Consider the following 24,375-nt stretch of genomic DNA (forward strand, 5'->3'; position numbering starts at 1 on the left):
GTCAGGGAGTACAGTAGGTCTACAGTGGCTGTCAACTAATTAACGTGATGGATGACGACTGCGGGAGATCTAACTGCTCGAGAAATACATTTGAGATAGCCAACCATCCTCAGGAGAATTGCCCTAATTTCTCCAAAGAGATGTCGCAGGTTTAACTCGTTTAGATCCGCGTCAATAATCCAACTGCGGCGCAGATCTTCCCTCCTCACCACACTAGACAGGTCAACGACCGCAGCACAATGTTATTCAAGCAATGAATACTGCGAATTTCACTAGAACTGGAAGGAATACAGAAGAATATATATTTGCGGTTGGTACTTACAAACTCCTTGCCTTTGCTATCGGAACAATTGGAGTCTTCGGATTTTGCAACAATATTATTGTCATCATGCTGTACTACAGATTCAAGAGACTCCGGACGCCTACAAATTTGTTAATAGTAAACATAAGTATAAGTGACTTGTTGGTCTCTGTCCTTGGAATTAACTTTACGTTTGTTTCGTGCATCAAAGGCGGATGGGACTGGAACTCGGCAACATGCGTCTGGGACGGATTCAGCAACAGCTTATTTGGTCAGTATCTGAGCTTCTGTGCTTTGGGTGTCTCACCTAGATTCACACATTAATCTAAAATACAATTTTAAAATATTTTAATTTATTTAAATAGGCCGAATCCAATATGTTTTTTTTTGTGGCAGCCTTTTAATTTAATTTGTGTTTCCATGTTTGTGGATTTCAGATTAGTATTTTGGTGTATTACATTTTCAGAACTCTGTGATCCTTATAGTATATTTCGTATGTTGCACGGGACATTTACTACCCATCTTATTCTAAGGAAGAACTGTTTAGCCCACTTTCTCCCTATTTATGAAACCAGTATTTCTAAGGTTGTGGATGTTCATGAATGCCGTTGCCGCTCTGGGGATCAAGCTGGTTCGTGTCAAGGACACCTCGGGAAATACCCGTGTAATTCTATCCCGATCTGTGTCTGCCTCCCCTTTTACACACTGGAAAATATGGATGATTTTGACAAGTGGCTAGTTTTCTACACTGTAATCATTGTACATACAGTTGAAGTCGGAAGTTTCCATACACCTTAGCCAAATACATTTAAACTCGCAATTCCTGACATTTAATCCGAGTAAAAATTCACTGTTTTAGGTCAGTTAGGATCACCACTTTATTTTAAGAATGTGAAATGTCAGAATAATAGTAGAGAATGATTTATTTCAGTTTTTTTTAATTTCATCACATTCCCAGTGGGTCAGAAGGTTACATACACTCAATTAGTATTTGGTAGCATTCCCATAAAATTGTTTAACTTGGGTCAAAGGTTTCAGGTAGCCTTCCACAAGCTTCCCACAATAAGTTGGGTGAATTTTGACCCATTCCTCCTAACAGAGCTGGTGTAACTGAGTCAGGTTTGTAAGGCCTCCTTGCTCATACACACTTTTTCAGTTCTGCCCACAAATGTTCTATAGGATTGAGGTCAGGGCTTTGTGATGGCCACTCCAATACCTTGACTTTGTTGTCCTTAAGCCATTTTGCCACAACTTTGGAAGTATGCTTGGGGTCATTGTCCATTTGAAGGACCTATTTGCAACCAAGCTTTAACTTCCTGACTGATGTCTTGAGATGTTGCTTCAATATATCCACGTAATTTTCCTGCCTCATGATGCCATCTATTTTGTGAAGTGTACTAGTCCGTCCTGCAGCAAAGCACCCCCACAACATAATGCTGCCACCCCCGTGCGTCATGGATGGGATGTTTTTCTTCAGCTTGCAAGCCTCCCCCTTTTTCCTCCAAACATAACGATGGTCCTTATGGCCAAACAGTTCTATTTTGTTTCATCAGACCAGAGGACATTTCTCCAAAAAGTACAATCTTTGTCCCCATGCGCTGTTGCAAACCGTAGTCTGGCCTTTTTATGGCGGTTTTTGACCAGTGGCTTCTTCCTTGCTGAGCGGCCTTTCGGGTTATGACGCTATAGGACTCGTTTTATTGTGGATATAGATACTTTTGTACCTGTTTCCTCCAGCATCTTCACAAGGTCCTTTGCTGTTGTTCTGTGTTTGATTCGCACTTTTCGCATCAAAGTACATTCATCTCTAGGAGACAGAACGTGTCTCCTTCCTGAGCAGTATGACGGCTGCGTGGTCCCATGGTGTTTATACTTGCATACTATTGTTTGTACAGATGAACGTGGTACCTTCAGGCGTTTGGAAATTGCTCCCAAAGATGAACCAGACTTGTGGAGGTCTACAATTTATTTTCTGGGGTCTTGGTTGATTTCTTTTGATTTTCCCATGATGTCAAGCAAGGAGCCACAGAGTTTGAAGGTAGGCCTTGAAATCCATCCATAGGTACACCTCCAATTGACTCAAATGATGCCAAATAGCCTATCAGAAGCTTCTAAAGCCATGACATAATTCTCTGTAATTTTCCAAGCTGTTTAAAAGCACAGTCAACTTAGTGTAGGTAAACTTCTGACCCACTTCTGACCCACTGGAATTGTGATTCAGTGAAATACTCTGTTAACAATTGTTGGAAAAATGACTTGTGTCATGCACAAAGTAGATGTCCTAACCGACTTGCCAAAACTATAGTTTGTTAACAAGAAATTTGTGGAGTAGTTGAAAAACGAGTTTTAATGACTCCAACCTAACTGTATGTAAACGTCTGACTTCAACTGTATATCCGTTTCATGGGTAGACTATGACAGAAGTACAGTAGGTAAAGAATGTTTGTATCAATTCCAGGAGTTGATTTAAATTGCTGATTGCGCCTTTAGTGCATGTTAAATACACTATATATACAAAAGTATGTGGACACCCCTTGAAATTAGTGGATTCGGCTGTTTCAGCCACACCCGTTGCTGATAGGTGTATATAATCGAGCACACAGCCATGTAATCTACATAGACGAAATTGGCAGTAACTGTAACTGCTGTTATTGTGAAGTGGAAACGTCTAGGAGCAACAACGGTTCAGCCGCAAAGTGGTAGGCCACACAAGCTCACCGAACCGGACTGCCGGGTGCTGCACATAAAAATTGTCTGTCCTCAGCTGTAACACTCACGTCCGAGTTCCAAGCTGCCTCTGGAAGCAACATCAGCAGAATAACTGTTTGTCGGGAGCTTCATGAAATGTTTTCTGGACTGATAAATCACGCCTCACCATCTGGCCATCGTCCGATGGACGAATTTGGGTTTGGCGGCAACATATCCATGTTTTTTGTCAAAATGATTCAAGCTTAGTAAATTTGAATGCTCTCAACACCTCTTGGAAAGCCACTCTGGTGTGTAATTGTTCTGCAGAAAAAAAAGCTATCGCAGGTTTAGGTTTTCAGAAGACTATGGCAGGTTTTCCTAAAAAATGTTGCCTGTCATTTTCTCCTTTCATATTTATTTTGATCCTTTAGGCCCTGGTGGTAACAAGCACACCCATAACATGATGTTGCCACCACATTACTGATCTTATTACGCTGAGTGTACGAAACATTAAGAACGCTTTCCTACTTTTGAGTTGTTTCTCCGTTGGATCCTACGGAGGATTATTGATATCGACAATAAACAGGTTGATATAAAAAAAATATATATATTTTTGATATCAAAAATGCAATAAATAGATGTTTAAATGGCTACCCATAAAGTTCAGGTTCTTTTTTTCTGACCCATTTCAGCTATATAATTATCGTCACTGAGGGCTTAGGGCGAGCGAGATAAATAATTGTGCAATCACATAACTGTCTCTTCCCTATTTATTATAGGAATCATCACTTATTAATGAAGAGGTCTGCTAATGAGGTGGTTAGTGCAACCTTCACGTCCTCTGCGCTCTCTCCCTCTCTCTTTCCCAGTATCTCTCTCTCTCAGGCACATGTAACCTACTGTAGGCTAAGTGCAATATTGTCCAATATAATTATATGGGGGACTTTTCTCAGCTGTCCAATGTCTTCAAAATTGTAAACTATTTTTATTTTTTTATTTATCGTGTTATTTGTTGCCTCCAAAAATAAACGGTTCACTCTCGTAGGATGGATGGGGTGGTAATTTGACTTCGATGGACGCATTGCAGCTCACTATAGTACAAGTTTGAAGAGACACTGAAGAAGATGCTGGTTAATATAACAATGAATGATGATTAGCACACAGACACACTAAAAAAGCCCCTCAGAAAGAGATGAATGGCACAGAGTATTGATAGCACGTTAATCTACCACAGCATGTGAAACAACTCTCACATTCTTCAACAGTCTAAATTTGGATGACGAGCTCAGGACATCCTGCACCTGTTACAACCATTGTACTCATGCAGTGTGGTCCTGTCAGTTCGATCTGTACAGACATGTTATGTATTGGTTGTGTTATGGTGTGCGGTGACACTCTGTGCTTGAACAGCTCCCCTTTAAATTGCGACACGTCTGTGCCGCAACACTTGGTGTTGATTGGGCCAAATGTCTGGCAAAAGTCATTGCTGTGCAATGGAGAAATTGAATGTGACCAAATGTGTTTTATGGAAATTGTTGAAGGTAGAATGTGTGATTTGATCAAAAAATGATGTGGTCGTGTGTGTTGACAGAATCAAATGCACAAACCACAGGACACCTCTCTATTATCATGATTGATTGCTAAGAGGATATTTAAGATGATCTATTATATGTTGGGAAGATACTGATGAGGACTGAGTAATAACTGTAATAACAGTGTAATAACCAATTGCTGTACTAATCAGGGCCTACATATAGATATTGCATAACCCAGATTCGGTAGTCATTACTCAGCATCATCACCCATCTCCCTCCCTTCCAGGCATCGTGTCCATCATGAGTCTCTCAGCTCTGGCCTACGAGCGCTACATCCGGGTGGTCTATGCTCAGGTGGTGGACTTCCCCTGGGCCTGGAGGTGCATCACCCACATCTGGCTCTACTCCCTGGCCTGGACAGGGGCCCCTCTCCTGGGTTGGAACCGTTACACCCTGGAAATCCACCAGTTAGGCTGCTCCCTGGACTGGACATCCAAGGACCCTATCGATGCCTCCTTCATTCTCCTCTTTCTCCTGGCCTGCTTCTTTGTCCCTGTGGGCATTATGATTTACTGCTATATGAACATTCTCTACACGGTGCGAATGGTAAGAAGAAGGGCGAGACAGTCTCGCTCGTCTCTCCCTCCCATTTTCTTCTGTTGCTTCATGTTTACGTCAGTGTGGTTTTATGTCGATCGTCTTTTAGCGTAAAGGTCCAATGCAGCCATTTTTATCTCAATATCAAATCATTTCTGGGTAACAATTATGTACCTTGTGAACGTTTTGTTGGTCTATTAACTAATTTACCACCTGGTGATGTCACAAGGCAGGCCAAAACTCCATCCCACTAAAACAGGCTGAAATTGTAGGCGGTCTTTTCAAACTTATGCTAAAAGGGCATTATCATCATTTCCACAATTTCACAGTATTATTACTACCTCATAGTGTGGAAATACATATAGATATAACAAGGGAAAACTTGTTTTTGACTGAAAGATAGTTCCAAACCTCTGCCAATAACAGCCAGTTTTCAGTTTTCCCCTCCCCACTCAGACCACTCCCAGATAGTCTTAGCAACATTTTTGCTTGAGAAATTGCTATTTGCTAAGACGTTTTTTTTTTTTACCACTTTAATTGAAAACAATCACAGGAAAGTACTTAATTGGTACCCAGAAATGATTTGATAAGGAGATCAAAATGGCTGCAATGGACCTTTAACTAATTTACCACCTGGTGATGTCAACACGCAGGCCAAAAGTATTTTCAAACAGCACTTACGCTAAAAGGGCATTATCATCATTTCCACAATTTCACAGTATTATTAACCTCATAGTGTGGAAATATATATAAAACACAGGAAATCACGTTTTTGACTGCACTGGGCCTTTAAAGAGCTCAAGAGTAAATAAATAAATAAAATTGAAAAAATCCGACCAAGTCCAGAGTAAGGCTGATAAAGTGAACTGAACTGAACCAAACTAATCATAGATGCGAATGCCTAATACAGGATAAAGAAAAACCTTTCCTCCTAAGGACATTTTCTATGCAGGTTGATAATTATTGTCATGTCTCTTGCCATGGAGGCAGAACTTAAAATTTGCTATATCGTAAAAAAAATCATGAAAACAAAAATGACATTTTTGGTCTTAATATAAGTTTAGATTTAAGCAGTAGAGATAGCAGTGTGGTTAAGGTTAGGGTTAAGGTTAGAGTTAGGTTTAAAATCAGATGTTATTACTTTGTGGCAGTGCTGCCTCCAGGGCAAGATTCATGACAATAAATGCCCATCTGCATTTTCTCTGCGAAGTACAAACTTTCATGGACATTTTTGTTCCATTATCACACGGAATGACCACCACTTGATCTTTTTCCTTTTACCTTTTATCTCTAAATGTATCTAAATTTCCTCCATTCTTCCTTCCTCCTTCCTCACTCTTAAGTGCTTCAAATCATCCTGATGTACCACTTTACGACCCTGCATAGAGGGTTACCTATGAGGATTATAGCGGTTAAAGTAGTGGGTTCACTCAGCAGTGGACTGCACGGTTACTATGGAGAGTACAGTATGGTGTGGGGGGCTGTGTGCGTTTTTGCGCACATGCTTGTGTGTGTGTGTGTGTGTGTGTGTGTGTGTGTGTGTGTGTGTGTGTGTGTGTGTGTGCGTGCATGCGTTTGCGTGCGTGCGTGCTTGTGTGTGCATAAACTAATCTGATAAAATACTATAGTATACACTGTTGTGTTTTTACAGACTTTACTGTACTATTCACTGTAGTGTTTTTGCGGACTAAAGTCAGCAAAAACACTAGTACTTACTATAGTATTTACTGTAGTATACTGTAGTATTTACTGTAGTATACTGTAGTATTTACAGTTAACTGTAGTATAAATACTGTAGTAACATAACTATAGTATATACTATAGTAATTCATGTAGTGTTTTTGTAGATTGTCGTATACTGTAGTATTTTCTGTCGTTTTTTTGTGGACTGTAGTATTATGTAGTATTTTTGTATTGTTTTTGTGACATTACTGTAGTGTTTATTCAATTGTTTTTGCTTTATTATCTTTGACATACAGTGCCTTGCGAAAGTATTCGGCCCCCTTGAACTTTGCGACCTTTTGCCACATTTCAGGCTTCAAACATAAAGATATAAAATGGTATTGTTTTGTGAAGAATCAACAACAAGTGGGACACAATCATGAAGTGGAACGACATTTATTGGATATTTCAAACTTTTTTAACAAATCAAAAACTGAAAAATTGGGCGTGCAAAATTATTCAGCCCCTTTACTTTCAGTGCAGCAAACTCTCTCCATGTCACGTTCTGACCATCGTTCGTGTGTGTTTTCCTTGTTTTAGTGTTGGTCAGGACGTGAACTGGGTGGGCATTCTATGTTGGATGTCTTGTTTGTCTATTTCTATGTCCGGCCTGATATGGTTCTCAATCAGAGGCAGGTGTTAGTCATTGTCTCTGATTGGGAACCATATTTAGGTAGCCTGGGTTTCACTGTGTGTTTGTTGGGTGATTGTCCTTAGTGTTAGTTTGCACCAGTTTAGGCTGTTTCGGTTTTCATTACGTTTATTATTTTGCACTGTTTGTATTTGGATTCATGTTGCTATAGTCACAATAAACATGGATCGCAATCTACACGCCGCATTTTGGTCCGACTCTCCTTCACACCTAGAAGACCGTTACAGAATCACCCACCACCAACGGACCAAGCGGCGTGTCAACAGGCAGCAGCAGCAGCAAAAAGAGGAGTTACGTTGTAAGGATTTCTGGACATGGGAGGAAATCCTCGACGGGAGAGGACCCTGGGCTAAACCAGGGGAGTATAGCCGCACCAAGGTGCAGCCGAAGAAGGAACAGAGGCAGCAGGAGCAGCAGCAGCCGCAGTGGGAGAGAGCGTCATGGGAGGACGAATTAGACGGTAAAGGACCTTGGGCTCAGCCAGGAGAATATCGCCGTCCCAAGGAAGAACGGGAGGCGGCGAAAGCGGAGAGGCGCTGGTACGAGGAGGCAGCGCGGCGTCGTGGATGGAAGCCCGGGAGTCAGCCCCAAAAATTTCTTGGGGGGGGGCTAACAGGGAGTATGGCTACGCCAGGTAGGAGACCTGAGCCAACTTCCTGTGGTTACCGGGGGGCTAGAGAGACCGGGCAGGCACCGTGTTATGCTGTGGAGCGCACGGTGTCCCCAGTGCGGGTGCACAGCCCGGTGCGGTACATTCCAGCTCCGCGTATCGGCCGGGCTAGAGTGGGCATCGAGCCAAGTGCCATGAAGCCGGCTCTACGCATCTGGTCTCCAGTGCGTCTCCTTGGGCCGGCTTACATGGCACCAGCCTTGCGCACGGTGTCCCCGGTTCGCCTGCATAGCCCAGTGCGGGCTATTCCACCTCGCCGCACTGGCAGGGCGACCGGGACCATTCAACCGGGTAAGGTTGGACAGGCTCGGTGCTCAAGAGCTCCAGTGCGCCTGCACGGCCCGGTCTATCCGTCACCACCTCCACACCCCAGCCCTCCGGTGGCAGCTCCCCGTACCAGGCTGTCTCTCCGGCCCATCCGTCCAGAGCCTTCCTCCTCTCCAGCGCTGCCGGAGCCTCCCGCCTGTCCGGCGCCTCTGCCGGAGCCTCCCGCCTGTCCGGCGCCTCTGCCGGAGCCTCCCGCCTGTCCGGCGCCTCTGCCGGAGCCTCCCGCCTGTCCGGCGCCTCTGCCGGAGCCTCCCGCCTGTCCGGCGCCTCTGCCGGAGCCTCCCGCCTGTCCGGCGCCTCTGCCGGAGCCTCCCGCCTGTCCGGCGCCTCTGCCGGAGCCTCCCGCCTGTCCGGCGCCTCTGCCGGAGCCTCCCGCCTGTCCGGCGCCTCTGCCGGAGCTTCCCGTCTGCCCGGCGCCTCTGCCGGAGCTTCCCGTCTGCCCGGCGCCATCGGAGCTTCCCGTCTGCCCAACGCCGCCAGTGCCGCCCGTCTGCCCAGCGCCGCCAGTGCCGCCCGTCTGCCCAGCGCCGCCAGTGCCGCCCGTCTGCCCAGCGCCGCCAGTGCCGCCCGTCTGCCCAGCGCCGCCAGTGCCGCCCGTCTGCCCAGTGCCGCCAGCGCCGCCCGTCTGCCCAGCGCCGCCAGCGCCGCCCGTCTGCCAGGAGCCGCCAGTGCCGCCCGTCTGCCAGGGGCCGCCAGTGCCGCCAGTCAGCCAGGGGCCGCCAGTGCCGCCAGTCAGCCAGGGGCCGCCAGTGCCGCCAGTCAGCCAGGGGCCGCCAGTGCCGCCAGTCAGCCAGGGGCCGCCAGTGCCGCCAGTCAGCCAGGGGCCGCCAGTGCCGTCAGTCAGCCCAGCGCCAGCGCCGCCAGTCAACCAGGGGCCGCCAGAGCTGCCAGTCTGCAAGGAGCTACCAGTCTGCAAGGAGCCGCCAGAGCTGCCTGTCTGCAGGATGCCGCCAAAGCTGCTAGTCTGCAAGGAGCCGCCAGAGCTGCTAGTCTGCAAGGAGCCGCCAGAGCTGCCAGTTAGCATGGAGCAGCCAGGGCCGCCAGTCAGCATGGAGCAGCCAGGGCCGCCAGTCAGCATGGAGCAGCCAGGGCCGCCAGTCAGCATGGAGCAGCCAGGGCCGCCAGTCAGCATGGAGCAGCCAGTGCTGCCAGTCAGCATGGAGCAGCCAGATCTGCCAGTCGACCAGACTCTTCCAGATCTGCCAGTCGACCAGACTCTTCCAGATCTGCCAGTCGACCAGACTCTTCCAGATCTGCCAGTCGACCAGACTCTTCCAGATCTGCCAGTCGACCAGACTCTTCCAGATCTGCCAGTCGACCAGACTCTTCCAGATCTGCCAGTCGACCAGACTCTTCCAGATCTGCCAGTCGGCCAGACTCTTCCAGATCTGCCAGTCGGCCAGGATCTGCCAGAACCGCCAGCCGGCCAGGATCTGCCGGATCTAACTACCTGCCTGAGCTTCCTCTCAGTGCTGTGCTACCCATCAGTCCCGAGCTACTTCTGTCCCGAGCTGCCCCTCTGTCTCGAGCTGACCCTCTGTCCCGAGCTGTCATTAAGAAGGGTCACCTATCTAGGGACGCTAAGGAGGTGGACTAAAACTGTTATGGAGTGGGGTCCACGTCCAGCGCCAGAGCCGCCACCGCGGACAGATGCCCACCCACACCCTCCCCCATAGGTTTAAGTTGTGCGTCCGGAGTCCGCACCTTGGAGGGGGGGTACTGTCACGTTCTGACCATAGTTCGTGTGTGTTTTCCTTGTTTTAGTGTTGGTCAGGACGTGAACTGGGTGGGCATTCTATGTTGGATGTCTTGTTTGTCTATTTCTATGTCCGGCCTGATATGGTTCTCAATCAGAGGCAGGTGTTAGTCATTGTCTCTGATTGGGAACCATATTTAGGTAGCCTGGGTTTCACTGTGTGTTTGTTGGGTGATTGTCCTTAGTGTTAGTTTGCACCAGTTTAGGCTGTTTCGGTTTTCATTACGTTTATTATTTTGCACTGTTTGTATTTGGATTCATGTTGCTATAGTCACAATAAACATGGATCGCAATCTACACGCCGCATTTTGGTCCGACTCTCCTTCACACCTAGAAGACCGTTACACTCCAGAAGTTCAGTGAGGATCTCTGAATGATCCAATGTTGACCTAAATGACTAATGATGATAAATACAATCCACCTGTGTGTAATCAAGTCTCCGTATAAATGCACCTGCACTGTGATAGTCTCAGAGGTCCGTTAAAAGTGCAGAGAGCATCATGAAGAACAAGGAACACACCAGGCAGGTCCAAGATACTGTTGTGAAGAAGTTTAAAGCCGGATTTGGATACAAAAATATTTCCCAAGCTTTAAACATCCCAAGGAGCACTGTGCAAGCGATAATATTGAAATGGAAGGAGTATCAGACCACTGCAAATCTACCAAGACCTGGCCGTCCCTCTAAACTTTCAGCTCATACAAAGAGAAGACTGATCAGAGATGCAGCCAAGAGGCCCATGATCACTCTGGATGAACTGCAGAGATCTACAGCTGAGGTGGGAGACTCTGTCCATAGGACAACAATCAGTCGTATATTGCACAAATCTGGCCTTTATGGAAGAGTGGCAAGAAGAAAGCCATTTCTTAAAGATATCCATAAAAAGTGTCGGTTAAAGTTTGCCACAAGCCACCTGGGAGACACACCAAACATGTGGAAGAAGGTGCTCTGGTCAGATGAAACCAAAATTGAACTTTTTGGCAACAATGCAAAACGTTATGTTTGGCGTAAAAGCAACACAGCTGAACACACCATCCCCACTGTCAAACATGGTGGTGGCAGCATCATGGTTTGGGCCTGCTTTTCTTCAGCAGGGACAGGGAAGATGGTTAAAATTGATGGGAAGATGGATGGAGCCAAATACAGGACCATTCTGGAAGAAAACCTGATGGAGTCTGCAAAAGACCTGAGACTGGGACGGAGATTTGTCTTCCAACAAGACAATGATCCAAAACATAAAGCAAAATCTACAATGGAATGGTTCAAAAATAAACATATCCAGGTGTTAGAATGGCCAAGTCAAAGTCCAGACCTGAATCCAATCGAGAATCTGTGGAAAGAACTGAAAACTGCTGTTCACAAATGCTCTCCATCCAACCTCACTGAGCTCGAGCTGTTTTGCAAGGAGGAATGGGAAAAAATTTCAGTCTCTCGATGTGCAAAACTGATAGAGACATACCCCAAGCGACTTACAGCTGTAATCGCAGCAAAAGGTGGCGCTACAAAGTATTAACTTAAGGGGGCTGAATAATTTTGCACGCCCAATTTTTCAGTTTTTGATTTGTTAAAAAAGTTTGAAATATCCAATAAATGTCGTTCCACTTCATGATTGTGTCCCACTTGTTGTTGATTCTTCACAAAAAAATACAGTTTTATATCTTTATGTTTGAAGCCTGAAATGTGGCAAAAGGTCGCAAAGTTCAAGGGGCCCGAATACTTTCGCAAGGCACTGTAGAAGTGGAGGCTTTCTGCTTCCGGAAATCTACTGGAGAAATACTAAAAGAGCAAATTTTTCCATAACCTGTAGGTAAGACTGAGGTCTGAACGGAGAGCTCAGAGCTTCTGCTCTTTTCTATAACCTGTAGTAAAGTAAGTTAAGAGACTTGTAGGCTTGTAGGGAGAGCTCAGTGCTTCTGCTCTTTTCTATAACCTGTAGTAAAGTAAGTAAAGAGACTTGTAGGCTTGTAGGGAGAGCTCAAGGCTTCTGCTCTTTTCTATAACCTTTAGTAAAGTAAGTATTAGAGACTTGTAGGCTTGTAGGGAGACCTCAGGGCTTCTACTCTTTTCTATAACCTGTAGTAAAGTAAGTAAAGAGACTTGTAGGCTTGTAGGGAGAGCTCAGGGCTTCAGCTCTTTTCTATAACCTGTAGTAAAGTAAATAAAGAGACTAGTAGACTTGTACGGAGACCTCAGGGCTTCCTGCCCTTTTCTACCGCTCTTCTCAGTGTGTCTATCCAGTCGAGGTTTGGTAAGGGGGAGGGGATGTTGGAGTTGTCTTTTTGTCTTCTGCTACTTGATTTTAATGAAAACAAGCTTCATTGGATAATTAAATGTAAAGAAGAAAAATAAAGAAGACAAATAAAAAGAGGAGGGGGGATGGTGGGTAGGGGATAAGAACCCGGTATAGGGTAAGGTTTAGGGGGTAGGGTTGGGAATCAGATACGGACCCGGTTAAGGATAAGGGTTTGAGTTGGGAGTGGGATTTAATATCTTTATTAGAAAAAAAGAAAAAAAAATAGGGGATGGAAACTTGCTCTTCAGGTCACTTGGAGAGTGTGGTGCTTTGCGATTGTGGGTAGTTGGTTGAGGATGTTGATCGTGTTTCCATCTTCCAACAGGAGTGGGCAGAGAGGATTACACACAATATATGGTCTGTACTTGGAATGCATATTTCTCACTCATGGGTGGCACAAATTGCCACATGGGGGAGGGGAATGGGCAGGGTATATGCAAATTAAATACTGTACTTAAAAAAGTGTAGTGTTTTGCAGACTGTAGTGTTTTTGTGGACATTACTGTAGTATTTACTACAGTGCTTTTTTTGCAGATAATACTCTGGTATTTAATATAGAACAGTATTCTACAGTATATTACAACATTATATAGTTAGTACTACACATGATAGAGGGATACTACAGTGTGGAGTATAGTATTCTACAGTCTTCTACAGTTTACTCTAAAGTAAAATAAATGAATGTGGGTGTAGTCAATTCACCCGGATGTTTAGCGGTATCTGAGCAACGGCTTGGCACCGCTGCCTCCACTGAGCCTGTCTTTGCTTCTTTAAGTATTTACAACATTTAAGGAAGTAAGCCATTACTTTCTGCACAGCACCGATCGCTGCAGCTGTACGTAGTCCATCTGTAAATAGCCCAGCCAATCTACCTACCTCATCCCCATATTGTTTTTATTTACTTTTCTGCTCTTTTGCACACCAGTATCTCTACTTGCACATCATCTGCTCATTTATCACTACAGTGTTAATTTGATAAATTGTATTTTCTTCGCTACTATGGCCTATTTATTGTCTACCTCCTCATGCCATTTGCACACACTGTATATATACTTTCTTTTTCTATTGCGTTATTGAATGTACGCTTGTTTATTCCATGTGAAACTCTGTGTTGTTGTTTGTGTCGCACTGCTTTGCTTTATCTTGGCCCAGGTCGCAGTTGTAAATGAGAACTTGTTCTCAACTAGCCTACCTGGTTAAATAAAGGTGAAATAAAACAAATAAACAGCCCCAGGTCTCCAAGACATCAAAGCTTCCCTCAACCACTGAAGATCGGCCCTTCCCCTGCCCATGTTTGTTGATGGTGCTCTAAGAACCCTTGAGAAACTCAGTATAAACCTCTGACTCAACATTACAGGGAAACCTCAGTGAACTGCAGTCTTAGGGAATGCTGATTACTACTGGGCTTCGTAAGACCATCAAAGAGAGGTTTCTAAATTTGCACGCTCTGGAGTATTGTATCTTTCTCAAGAGAAAAACTTTGGCGAGCTTTAAAAGACTGTTATGTGAGAACTCTTCATAAATTATGCCCTAATCAAAGTTTCCATGACTATCAATGTCAGGAAGTGGGGCCAAGTCAGTTCGTGGTCCATAATTGATTAACAATTATATAGGGTAGTAAGGAGTGATTGACTGACTGACTGACTCATTTAATTGGTCTACCAAGACCAAATACTTTTTTCGATAGAGCAGTTTCAATCCGTTTAGACATTTTCTGACCATTGCCATTCAGACCATAAGCAGTGACTCAGGAATCTCTGCTCTCCCTGTCTGGTCTGTCTATTACTGCACAGATTCTCTATGCCCATGCTGATGCATAACCGAAGGTCAATGTTCTGTTATGCCCACCTGAGACTCAGATATTCAGTTCAGATTAAACGTTTTTGTGTGTGCCTAGGCCTACATACAGGTAAAACAGTACAGTATACACAACAAAGACAAAAATAAATAAAAGCTATTAAGTAACAACAAGGCTGACTTCCAATACCTACATCAAATTGAAAGCAATTGGCAAACTAAAAAGCTGACCGGAAAATATAAACAATGACAGGCTAAATCAACAGATACATCTGCATGATTCATTTAAATAAAAGGCATAAATTAAAGGTAGGTTGATTCTTACAATCAACAAGGACGCGTGACAAACAAAGCAAACTCAACCAAACAATGTCAAAATGAGGAAGTAGCCTCCAAATGAAATTTCAGGGATTTAATTAGAAATAAAACAAAATAGGGGATGGAAATTTGCTCTTCAGGATACTGGGAGGGCGTGGTGCTTTGTGATTGTGGGTAGGTGGTTGAAGATGTTGTTTGTGTTTGTGTTTCCATTGCCGACAGGAGCGGGCAGAAAGGATTACGCACAGGTCTCTGTAGGGAGCACAATATATGGTCTTATTGGTGGCATTCAGACTGTTAGTGGTGACTCAGTAATCTCTGCTCTCCCTGTCTGCTCTGCTCTGTCAAATCACCATTCGTACAGAGCTTTCACGACCCCTGCCACAGCACCGTTTGACACTATGCTACTTAAGATTTAATCACTTTTAAAGCCCATGACCACAGAGAGACTGTCAACGAATACAGCAAAGAGCTGCTGTTTTTATGAGTGAGTTCATGTTGAAGTTTTTATTCAGCACTGTCAACACTGTTCTTATTCAACACTATTACATAACATAAAACATGTTTTTCCTCACTTCCACTTGTGCTGCAGCTGCAATGAATGAGGAGCCAGGTGTATCGATAGGCCTGCGTTCTTATTATTATTAGCAGGTCGTCTTGTCTACTTTAATATCAAGGAATATTTCACATTCTCTAGTCATAGGAACAACATGAATTTGTGCATGACTGAGGCAGATATGGTGCGACTCGAGTTTCACCATCAGGTGGAAGACGGAGTCCCCTCTCTCTGGTCAGTCTCACTGGTAGAAAGGAAGGGGAGAGCAGGGACCGTGAGAGGCGGACCCTCTGTTGCTCTCTCCCTCCGCTGAGACTAATGCCTTTTCAAAATAACTGGGAACTCGAAAATCTCCAGCTTCCGACTTAAGTGCTTTCAAGACAACTGGGAACTTGTTAAAAAAAATCGTTTTGAATGTTTATCCAACTCAGAATTCCAAGTTGGAAACTCAAGCATCTTTCTAGACTTTCCGACCTCAAGATCACTGAGGTCATGATTTAACTTTGGTTATTTTCTGATTTCCCAGTTGTCTTGAAAGCACCATGACCATCATATGCAGATACCATCAGTCCAGTAAAAATAACATTTTCAATGATTTCAATTTATGGTCCGCAGTGCCTCGCAAGTGCTACACCAACGGATTTATTTTGTTATCAAAGCTCAAGTTTTTAAATATAGTATGATCTGAGAATAACAATATTGGCAGGAGAGGGATGTAGCCAATATTCTGTGATAATGGCCTACTACCCAAACACCTTTTTACCCTTATTTTACCTGGTAAGTTGACTGAGAACACATTCTCAGCAACAACCTGGGGGATAGTTACAGGGGAGAGGAAGGGGAATGAATGAGCCAATTGGAACCTGGGTATGATTAGGTGGCCATGATGGTATGAGGGCCAGATTTGGAATTTAGCCAGGACACCGGGGTTTACACCCCTACTCTTATGATAAGTGCCATGGGATCTTTAGTGACCACAGAGAGCCTGGTCACCTATTTAACATCCCATCCAAAAGACAGCACCCTACACAGGGCAATGTCCCCAATCACTGCCTTGGGGGATTGGGATATTTTTTTTAGACCTGATGATAGAGTGCCTCATACTGGCCCTCCAACACCACTTCCAGCAGCATCTGGTCTCCCATCCAGGACCAACCCTGCTTAGCTTCAGTGACAAGTCAGCAGTGGGATATAGGGTGGTACATCATTCCCACAGATCTGTTTTTATTAGGTTCATGTTACAATGTTTAAGTCATGTTTTAAGTCATACCCCTAATCTTACCTCATTCGCACACTGTGTGTAGATTTGTTTCTAATGTGTTATTGACTGTACGTTTGTTTATTCCATGTGTAACTCTGTGTTGTTGTTTGTCTCTCACTGCTTTGCTTTATCTTGGCCAGGTCGCAGTTGTCACGCCCTGACCATAGAGAGCCCTATGGGTTCTCGATGGGATTCTAGGTCAGGGCGTGACTCGGGGGTGTTCTAGGCGTTTTATTTCTATGTGGGTGTTTTGGTGTGGTTCCCAATTAGAGGCAGCTGATTATCGTTGTCTCTAATTGGGGATCATACTTAAGGTGTCCCTGTTCCCACCTGCATTGTGGGATATTGTTTTGTGTATGTTGCACCGCTGTTGTCACATTTTTGTTGTTAGTGTATTTATTTGTTGAAAGCGGCACTGCAAATAAAGATGTGGAACTCAACACACGCTGCAGATTGGTCCATCCATTATCACGACTGTGACAGCAGTTGTAAATGAGAACTTGTTCTCAACTGGCCTACCTGGTGAAATACATTGTTTTAATAAAAAAATCTGAGCGGTAGATCTCGGCTTGCTTTTTGACTGTGAAAGTGATCTTAACCACTGGTTGGTGATCACTGGTCTATGTCATGGAAAGAGCAGGTGTTCTTAATGTTTTGTATACTCTGTTTATAACTAATAGGTCAGTGGAAGGGACATATAACTGCAATGGTTATACAGGATGTCCCAATTTGTTGACATATTCTAAAGAGACCATGTTGGTAAGTGATGAGATTCTTTCCTTTTGTCATTCCCTAACAGCTCCGCTCCATCCAGGACCTTCAGACAGTGCAGATCATTAAGATCCTGCGCTATGAGAAGAAGGTGGCTGTCATGTTCTTGCTGATGATCTCCTGTTTCCTGGTGTGCTGGACACCCTACGCCGTGGTGTCCATGATGGAGGCCTTTGGCAGGAAGAGCATGGTCACCCCCGCCATCGCTATCATCCCCTCCTTCTTTGCCAAATCCAGCACGGCCTATAATCCTCTCATCTACATGTTCATGAGCAGGAAGGTGAGGGGACCCCTGACACACCTATGCTGATAGAGGAAATGCTTTGAAACGAGCCCTTTTCCAAATATAAAGGAAAATCACAGACCTCATTGATTTGGTTAGGCGCGCCCCCACCTAGTGGGCAAAACATTTAAGCTGCCCCCCTCTTGACAGTGGAGAGATATGTTACAGTTTTAAAGTAATTTTCCTGCAATTCTACACATTTTGCCATGAGGCGTACAGAAATTGTTTAAGTTTTAAAGCCAATTAAAACAAATAAAACACATTATGCCATGGGGTGGAGAGACAGTGTAGTTTTAAAACACATTTCATGCAATTCTACTCATTTTGACATGGGCAGAGATAACATTTAGCTGATTTAAAGCAAATTTCCTGCAATTCTATACATTTTGCCTTGGGTCAGAGAGAACTTTGCAGTTTTAATAAATCATGCCATGATTTATGCTATGTTCATATGATATCTGGGCGACAGTGACTAACAACATCAATGGGGCACGTTCCCTGCGTGCCAGTCAGTAATTCGGCATTCAAGGTTTAGATAGTTGGCTAGACTAAGGCTGTTGCTGTGACCCTATTACCACCACACCGGCGGTGACGAGTCATGAAGGCAGTCAAATTCCACATGACTGTTTAGTCAGGGTAATTAGGCTTCTCCAAGCTCTGATGATGCTGTTGGACATTAGTAGCCTACCAAACTTGTTAACTGCCTGGTACTCAGCACTCTATTGTCCATCTAATCACTCTGACATCAATGCAAATGTATTCGAAAATCTAATCAAATACTTCATGAGAGCCCATGAGCTCTCATGATGGCCGCTAATAAAAAGAGTGATGGCCGCTAATAAAAAGAGGAGGATTCTATTAGCTTTCTATAGGCTAGGCCTACTATATTTATTTCTCAACTTTCCTAATATTAAGCACATTGCTTATATTTACAACAGGAGAATAGCCTACCTGACTGGCATGAAAATAAACCACAGGGATAAGCGTCCTCCATGTATTTTTTCCCGCTGCCCATGTTTCGATACAGGTGCATGATAATGGTCCATTCTAAATCAAAGCAAATGTCATACATATATTATTTAGTATATGTAAAGACAAGATTAAATCAAGAATAGTCTGATGGGTGACTTATACAGTGGGGCAAAAAAGTATTTAGTCAGCCACCAATTGTGCAAGTTCTCCCACTTAAAAAGATGAGAGAGGCCTGTAATTTTCATCATAGGTACACTTCAACTATGACAGAAAAATGAGAAAAAATCCACTTTTGTTATTGACCAAATACTTATTTTCCACCATAATTTGCAAATAAATTCATAAAAAATCCTACAATGTGATTTTCTGGATTTTTTTTCTAATTTTGTCTGTCATAGTTGAAGTGTACCTATGATAAAATATTACAGGCCTCTCTCATCTTCTTAAGTGGAAGAACTTGCACAATTGGTGGCTGACTAAATACTTTTTTGCCCCACTGTATATTATCACTTGTGATTGATGCCCAGCGTAAGAAACAATGCCTTTTCTTTGAGACTTGTTCGAATCATAGTCGCACACCTAGCCTATAGGCCTATATGTGTTAATAATGTTTATCACAACGTAAGTGGCCAAATAACTTCTTAAAATTAAGAACATTAATCTGCTTTACTAAGGGTGTAGAGCCTAACGTGCGTGAGTTTCAACTTTGGAAGATAATTTTCACCATAAAAATGCAGCTTTATAATTAAAGCATTACATGCATAATTGCATTTGTGGTCACTTTTGATCATGGTGTTTTCCACTAATAGCCTACAACCATGAGCGCATTGCTGCACTTATAATGTGAAGAAATAGTATCAACATTTTAAGATAAACGTTCTGTTCTGTTGCATCAGCCACATTGCATAAAATGTTTTTTGGGATGCTAGTGGTTGTATTCATTTGATCTATCGCATCCCACATCTGTCCCAGACTATGTTTGGAATATTTATTTGTTGTACAGAATGGAATAGGTCGACTTTTGCTCTATGGGGGATTATAGATTGACATAGGCTAGTGCTTTTGCTGTTTGTTAGGCCTACTCATCCTGCTGGCTGACCAAAAAGTAAATGTGGACAGTTCTTCCAATATGCACCTTGAAATTGGATAAATCCTCTTTTGGCTAGTCGTCCCGCTAGTGGGAAACTTCCGGTGAAACTGGACGGTGCGCAATTCAAATAAATAATCAGCAAAATTATGGATATTAAACTTTTATGTACATACAAGTGTCTTATATCGGTGGAATGCTTAAATTCTTGTTAATCTAACTCTACTGTCCGATTTACAGTAGACTTTACAGTGATAGCATGCCATCCGGAAGTTTGAGGACAGCGCCCCACATCAAAATATTTTTCCACCGGCACAGGTTTCATAACTTCACAAATAGCGATTAAATATTCACTTTTTGAAAATATTCCTCTGATTTGTCATCCAAAGGGTCCCAGCTATTAACATGTAGTGTCGTTTTGTTAGATAAAATACTTCTTTATATCCCAAAAAGTATGTTTAGTTGGCGCCATCGATTTGAGTAATCCACTCGTTCAACATGCCAAGATAGGAATCCAAAAACCTACCCCTGAACTTCGTTTCAACAAGACCAAATACATTTCTATTGAATCCTCAGATACCCTAATATGTAACTAGACTCCACTGCTCAAAAAAATAAAGGGAACACTTAAACAACACAATGTAACTCCAAGTCAATCACACTTCTGTGAAATCAAACTGTCCACTTAGGAAGCAACACTGACAAATTTCACATGCGGTTGTGCAAATGGAATAGACAACAGGTGGAAATTATAGGCAATTAGCAAGACACCCCTAATAAAGGAGTGGTTCTGCAGGTGGGGACCACAGACCACTTCTCAGTTCCTATGCTTCCTGGCTGATGTTTTGGCCACAAATGTGCATGTGTCTGCTCAAACGGTCAGAAACAGACTCCATGAGGGTGGTATGAGGGCCGACGTCCACAGGTGGGGGTTGTGCTTACAGCCCAACACCGTGCAGGACGTTTGGCATTTGCCAGAGAACACCAAGATTGGCAAATTCGCCACTGGCGCCCTGTGCTCTTCACAGATGAAAGCAGGTTCACACTGAGCACGTGACAGACGTGAGAGTCTGGAGACGCCGTGGAGAATGTTCTGCTGCCTGCAACATCCTCCAGCATGACCGGTTGGGCGGTGGGTCAGTCATGGTGTGGGGTGGCATTTCTTTGGGGGGCCGCACAGCCCTCCATGTGCTCGCCAGAGGTAGCCTGACTGCCATTAGGTACCGAGATGAGATCCTCAGACCCCTTGTGAGACCATGTGCTGGTGCGGTTGGCCCTGGGTTCCTCCTAATGCAAGACAATGCTAGACCTCATGTGGCTGGAGTGTGTCAGCAGTTCCTGCAAGAAGAAGGCATTGATGCTATGGACTGGCCCGCCCGTTCCCCAGACCTGAATCCAATTGAGCACATCTGGGACATCATCCATCCACCAACGCAACGTTGCAACATAGACTGCCCAGAAGTTGGCGGATGCTTTAGTCCAAGTCTGGGAGAAGATCCCTCAGGAGACCATCCGCCACCTCATCAGGAGCATGCCCAGGCGTTGTAGGGAGGTCATATAGGCACGTGGAGGCCACACACACTACTGAGCCTCATTTTGACTTGTTTTACATCAAAGTTGGATCAGCCTGTAGTGTGGTTTTCCACTTTAATTTTGAGTGTGACTCCAAATCCAGACCTCCATGGGTTGATAAATTTGATTTCCATTGATAATTTTTGTGTGATTTTGTTGTCAGCACATTCAACTATGTAAAGAAAATAGTATTTAATAAGAATATTTCATTTATTCAGATCTAGGATGTGTTATTTTAGTGTTCCCTTTATTTTTTTGAGCAGTGTATAATATTTCATACGGAAAGAAGTATGTTCAATAGGAAAACAATATTAGCTGGTGCGTGTCCTCTTCATCGTGTGCGCATACACAAATTTCCAAGTAGTAAAACTCATTATTCTTACTCGTTTTAGAAGAAACAAGCCTGAAATCTTGAACATTGAATATAAATTGCATACTGGGAGCTGGATGTAATTATTTCCCTGTGCTTTCCAATGTCAGGGTATAGGCTCTCAAAAAAAAAAATTCTGGTTAGATTTTCTCCTACTATATCTATTGTGTTATACTCTCCTACATTATATTAACATTTCTACAAACTTCAAAGTGTTTTCTTTCCAATGGTACCAATTATATGCAAATCCTGGCTTCAGGGCCTGAGTAACAGGCAGTTTACTTTGGGTACGTTATTCAGACAGGAAGTGGAGAAAAAAGGGGCCTAACCTTATGAAGAAGGACGCTCGCGGTTGTGTCCCCGATGTGTCGGTCTTCATTTGTAGCCTGTGAGAGAGATCCGATCACGTGACCGAGAGCCATGTGAGTGAGAGGGCTTCCGATTGCACAGAACACTCAGGGTGAAGGGCACAACGCAGCACTCCGGGCCGCAAAAGGCATTGATTTTTTTAAGGGTGCATTACGGCCACAAAGGGATGCTGCCGTGAAATCCGAGGCATTATCAAGTGCTTGTCAAATTGTGAATGAGAGACTATTGGAGTGTACAGCCTGCTCAAAAAACAAGGCAGACCTCATGCAATTCAAGTAATGTTTTTCAAATCATCATTAGAATCTCATCATGCAGCCTTACAATGTATTACAAATCTAAAACATAGAGCCCAACATTTGTAGAGCAACTGAAGTTACATTAATAACTCTAAATTAAGCACATAGGTGTACCTATTTCTTTGATAACAGCTCAGCACAGAATAGCTGCATGTGCGCACTCCCTCAAATCTTTTGGAGACTATTTTATTCAGCTTTATTCAATTGTATTCTTCATACTATAAAATAATATCAAATAATGCCATGGAATTATGAGCAGATAAGTACAGCCGCAAGACTAACGTACCTAGCAATCTAAAAATGTTTAGCTAACATAGGCTAATTGAGTGACTGTCAGTGTCTGACGTAACGAGGAAAACTGCTAGTGCACAACCACATTTCGAAATGACACCCTGTATATTCTACTTTTCTAAGTCTCAACATTAAATTGAGACCCTGACTGAGTTCCTCTCTCTCTCTCTTCTCCTCCTCCTCCTGTCCCTCTGGCAGTTCCGGCGCTGCTTGTTGCAGCTGCTGTGCTCCCAGCTCTCGTGGATTCAGAGCAGCATCAAGGACCGTCCCCTGGCCCGGAGCATCGAGCGGCCTATTCGCCCAATCGTCATGTCCCACCGAAGAGGCGGGGAACGACCAAAGAAGAGGGTGACCTTCAGCTCCTCCTCCATTGTCTTCATCATTGCCAGCAATGACGTGAACCACCTGGACAACATGTCCAAGAGCGGCGGTATGTCGTCAGAGGGCATCCAGGTGCGGCCGCTGTGACAGAGCATTATGGGTACTGTAGTACATCATGCTACACCCATGTGACCATGGGAACTGACTAATCACTTCATATCACATGTTCCTCTGTAAACCTCAGAACTTCCTCTCATGAAACACAGAACCCAGAAGTTCCAAATCACCCTTCTGACACAAGACTATTGTTTTTCTTTTTAGCCTTTTCAAGATCCATCACTATAAACTGTAGAGACTTATTCCCAACCCTCTTTCACTGTGCATCAGAAGGAACAATCCCTTCCCTGTAACCGAATGATGTAGCTGTGAGTTTGTGACCTATTTCTCTTGTCTTGAACAGCCTTTGACATAGTCTCATGCTGAGCTGAGTGTTTTTAAACAGTACCTCCTGTGTCATAACGGAAGCCAGCAGTGTTAATGGAGAAAATGATGTTGATTATTACTATTTCCCTGGTTGGCAGCACTATTGTGCTTAATGAACTTACAGGGTAAAGCCTTACAATATTGCAGCAGCATATTCTGCACAACACTCTCTCTACCTTTGTCACGTCCAGATTCATTAAATATATTCTATATTCTGGGGTGAAAGTGGATTTCATTTCTTCCCGGTGCGAGGACCTCCTGTATGTGTGCACACACTTCATTCTTTTTTTTATGGGCCTATTCATAGAATTGCATATATAATCCCTATTAATTTAATAGGGTTTCTATGGGCCTATTCATAGAATTGCATATATAATCCCTATTAATTTAATAGGGTTTCTATGGGCCTATTCATAGAATTGCATTTATAATCCCTATTAATTTAATAGGATCTCTATGGGCCTAATCATAGAATTGCATATATAATCCCTATTAATTGAATAGGATCTCTATGGGCCTAATAGTCCCGATTTTGTTGTTTAACTTTTCAAATGTATTAGCCTACCTTTTAATGTGGCATAAACACAACCAGTCATTATGTTTTCATCTGATTGTCAAACAATTACTTCAAAAGGTTAATGTAGGCTTCCTGTGCATGTTACCCAGGGACGGCAGAACCATTTTTTTTGACGTGCGGTAAAAAATAGTTTATAACTTCCGACATTTGTTAGGCTATTTGTTAGGGAATTTGTCTGTAATTAGATATATGCAGGTTGTCTTCTGTCATTACTTGACGCTCGTCTAGAATACTAAATAAAGCCTTTGCTCACCAGAATAATGTCATAAACCGATCAATGCATCATCAACAATATAGTTGATGTCTGCAAAGTTTCTCTTTCATTTCCGCTTCTCTCATAGAGCAAGGGACCAGGGTGATTTTCCATGCAACATTTCCAAATGACAGTTTGACCGATTTTTGCATGCATATTTTATGTGGTTGAAAATGAAATACTTTCATCCTTTACAGTATGTCCCTGAAATAAATTGCACGTTAGACTACACACTGTCCCTAAGCGCGCATTCGCATTT

At 43.6% G+C, this 24,375-nt stretch overlaps 1 protein-coding gene across 1 annotated transcript; it reads left to right on the top strand.

The window, feature by feature from the left end:
- The first annotated feature begins 219 nt into the window (after positions 1–219).
- On the top strand, positions 220–24,121 carry LOC110526643 (opsin-3-like). The gene is made up of 4 exons (XM_021607789.3): positions 220–572; positions 4,811–5,130; positions 17,271–17,522; positions 22,681–24,121. The coding sequence occupies exons 1-4, from the start codon at positions 254–256 to the stop codon at positions 22,948–22,950; spliced, it is 1,161 nt and encodes a 386-aa protein (XP_021463464.1). The 5' UTR covers positions 220–253; the 3' UTR covers positions 22,951–24,121.
- The last annotated feature ends 254 nt before the right edge of the window (positions 24,122–24,375 follow it).

This window comes from Oncorhynchus mykiss, chromosome 1 (assembly GCF_057628025.1).
Source record: "Oncorhynchus mykiss isolate SJ-2025 chromosome 1, ASM5762802v1, whole genome shotgun sequence".
NCBI lineage: Eukaryota > Metazoa > Chordata > Actinopteri > Salmoniformes > Salmonidae > Oncorhynchus > Oncorhynchus mykiss.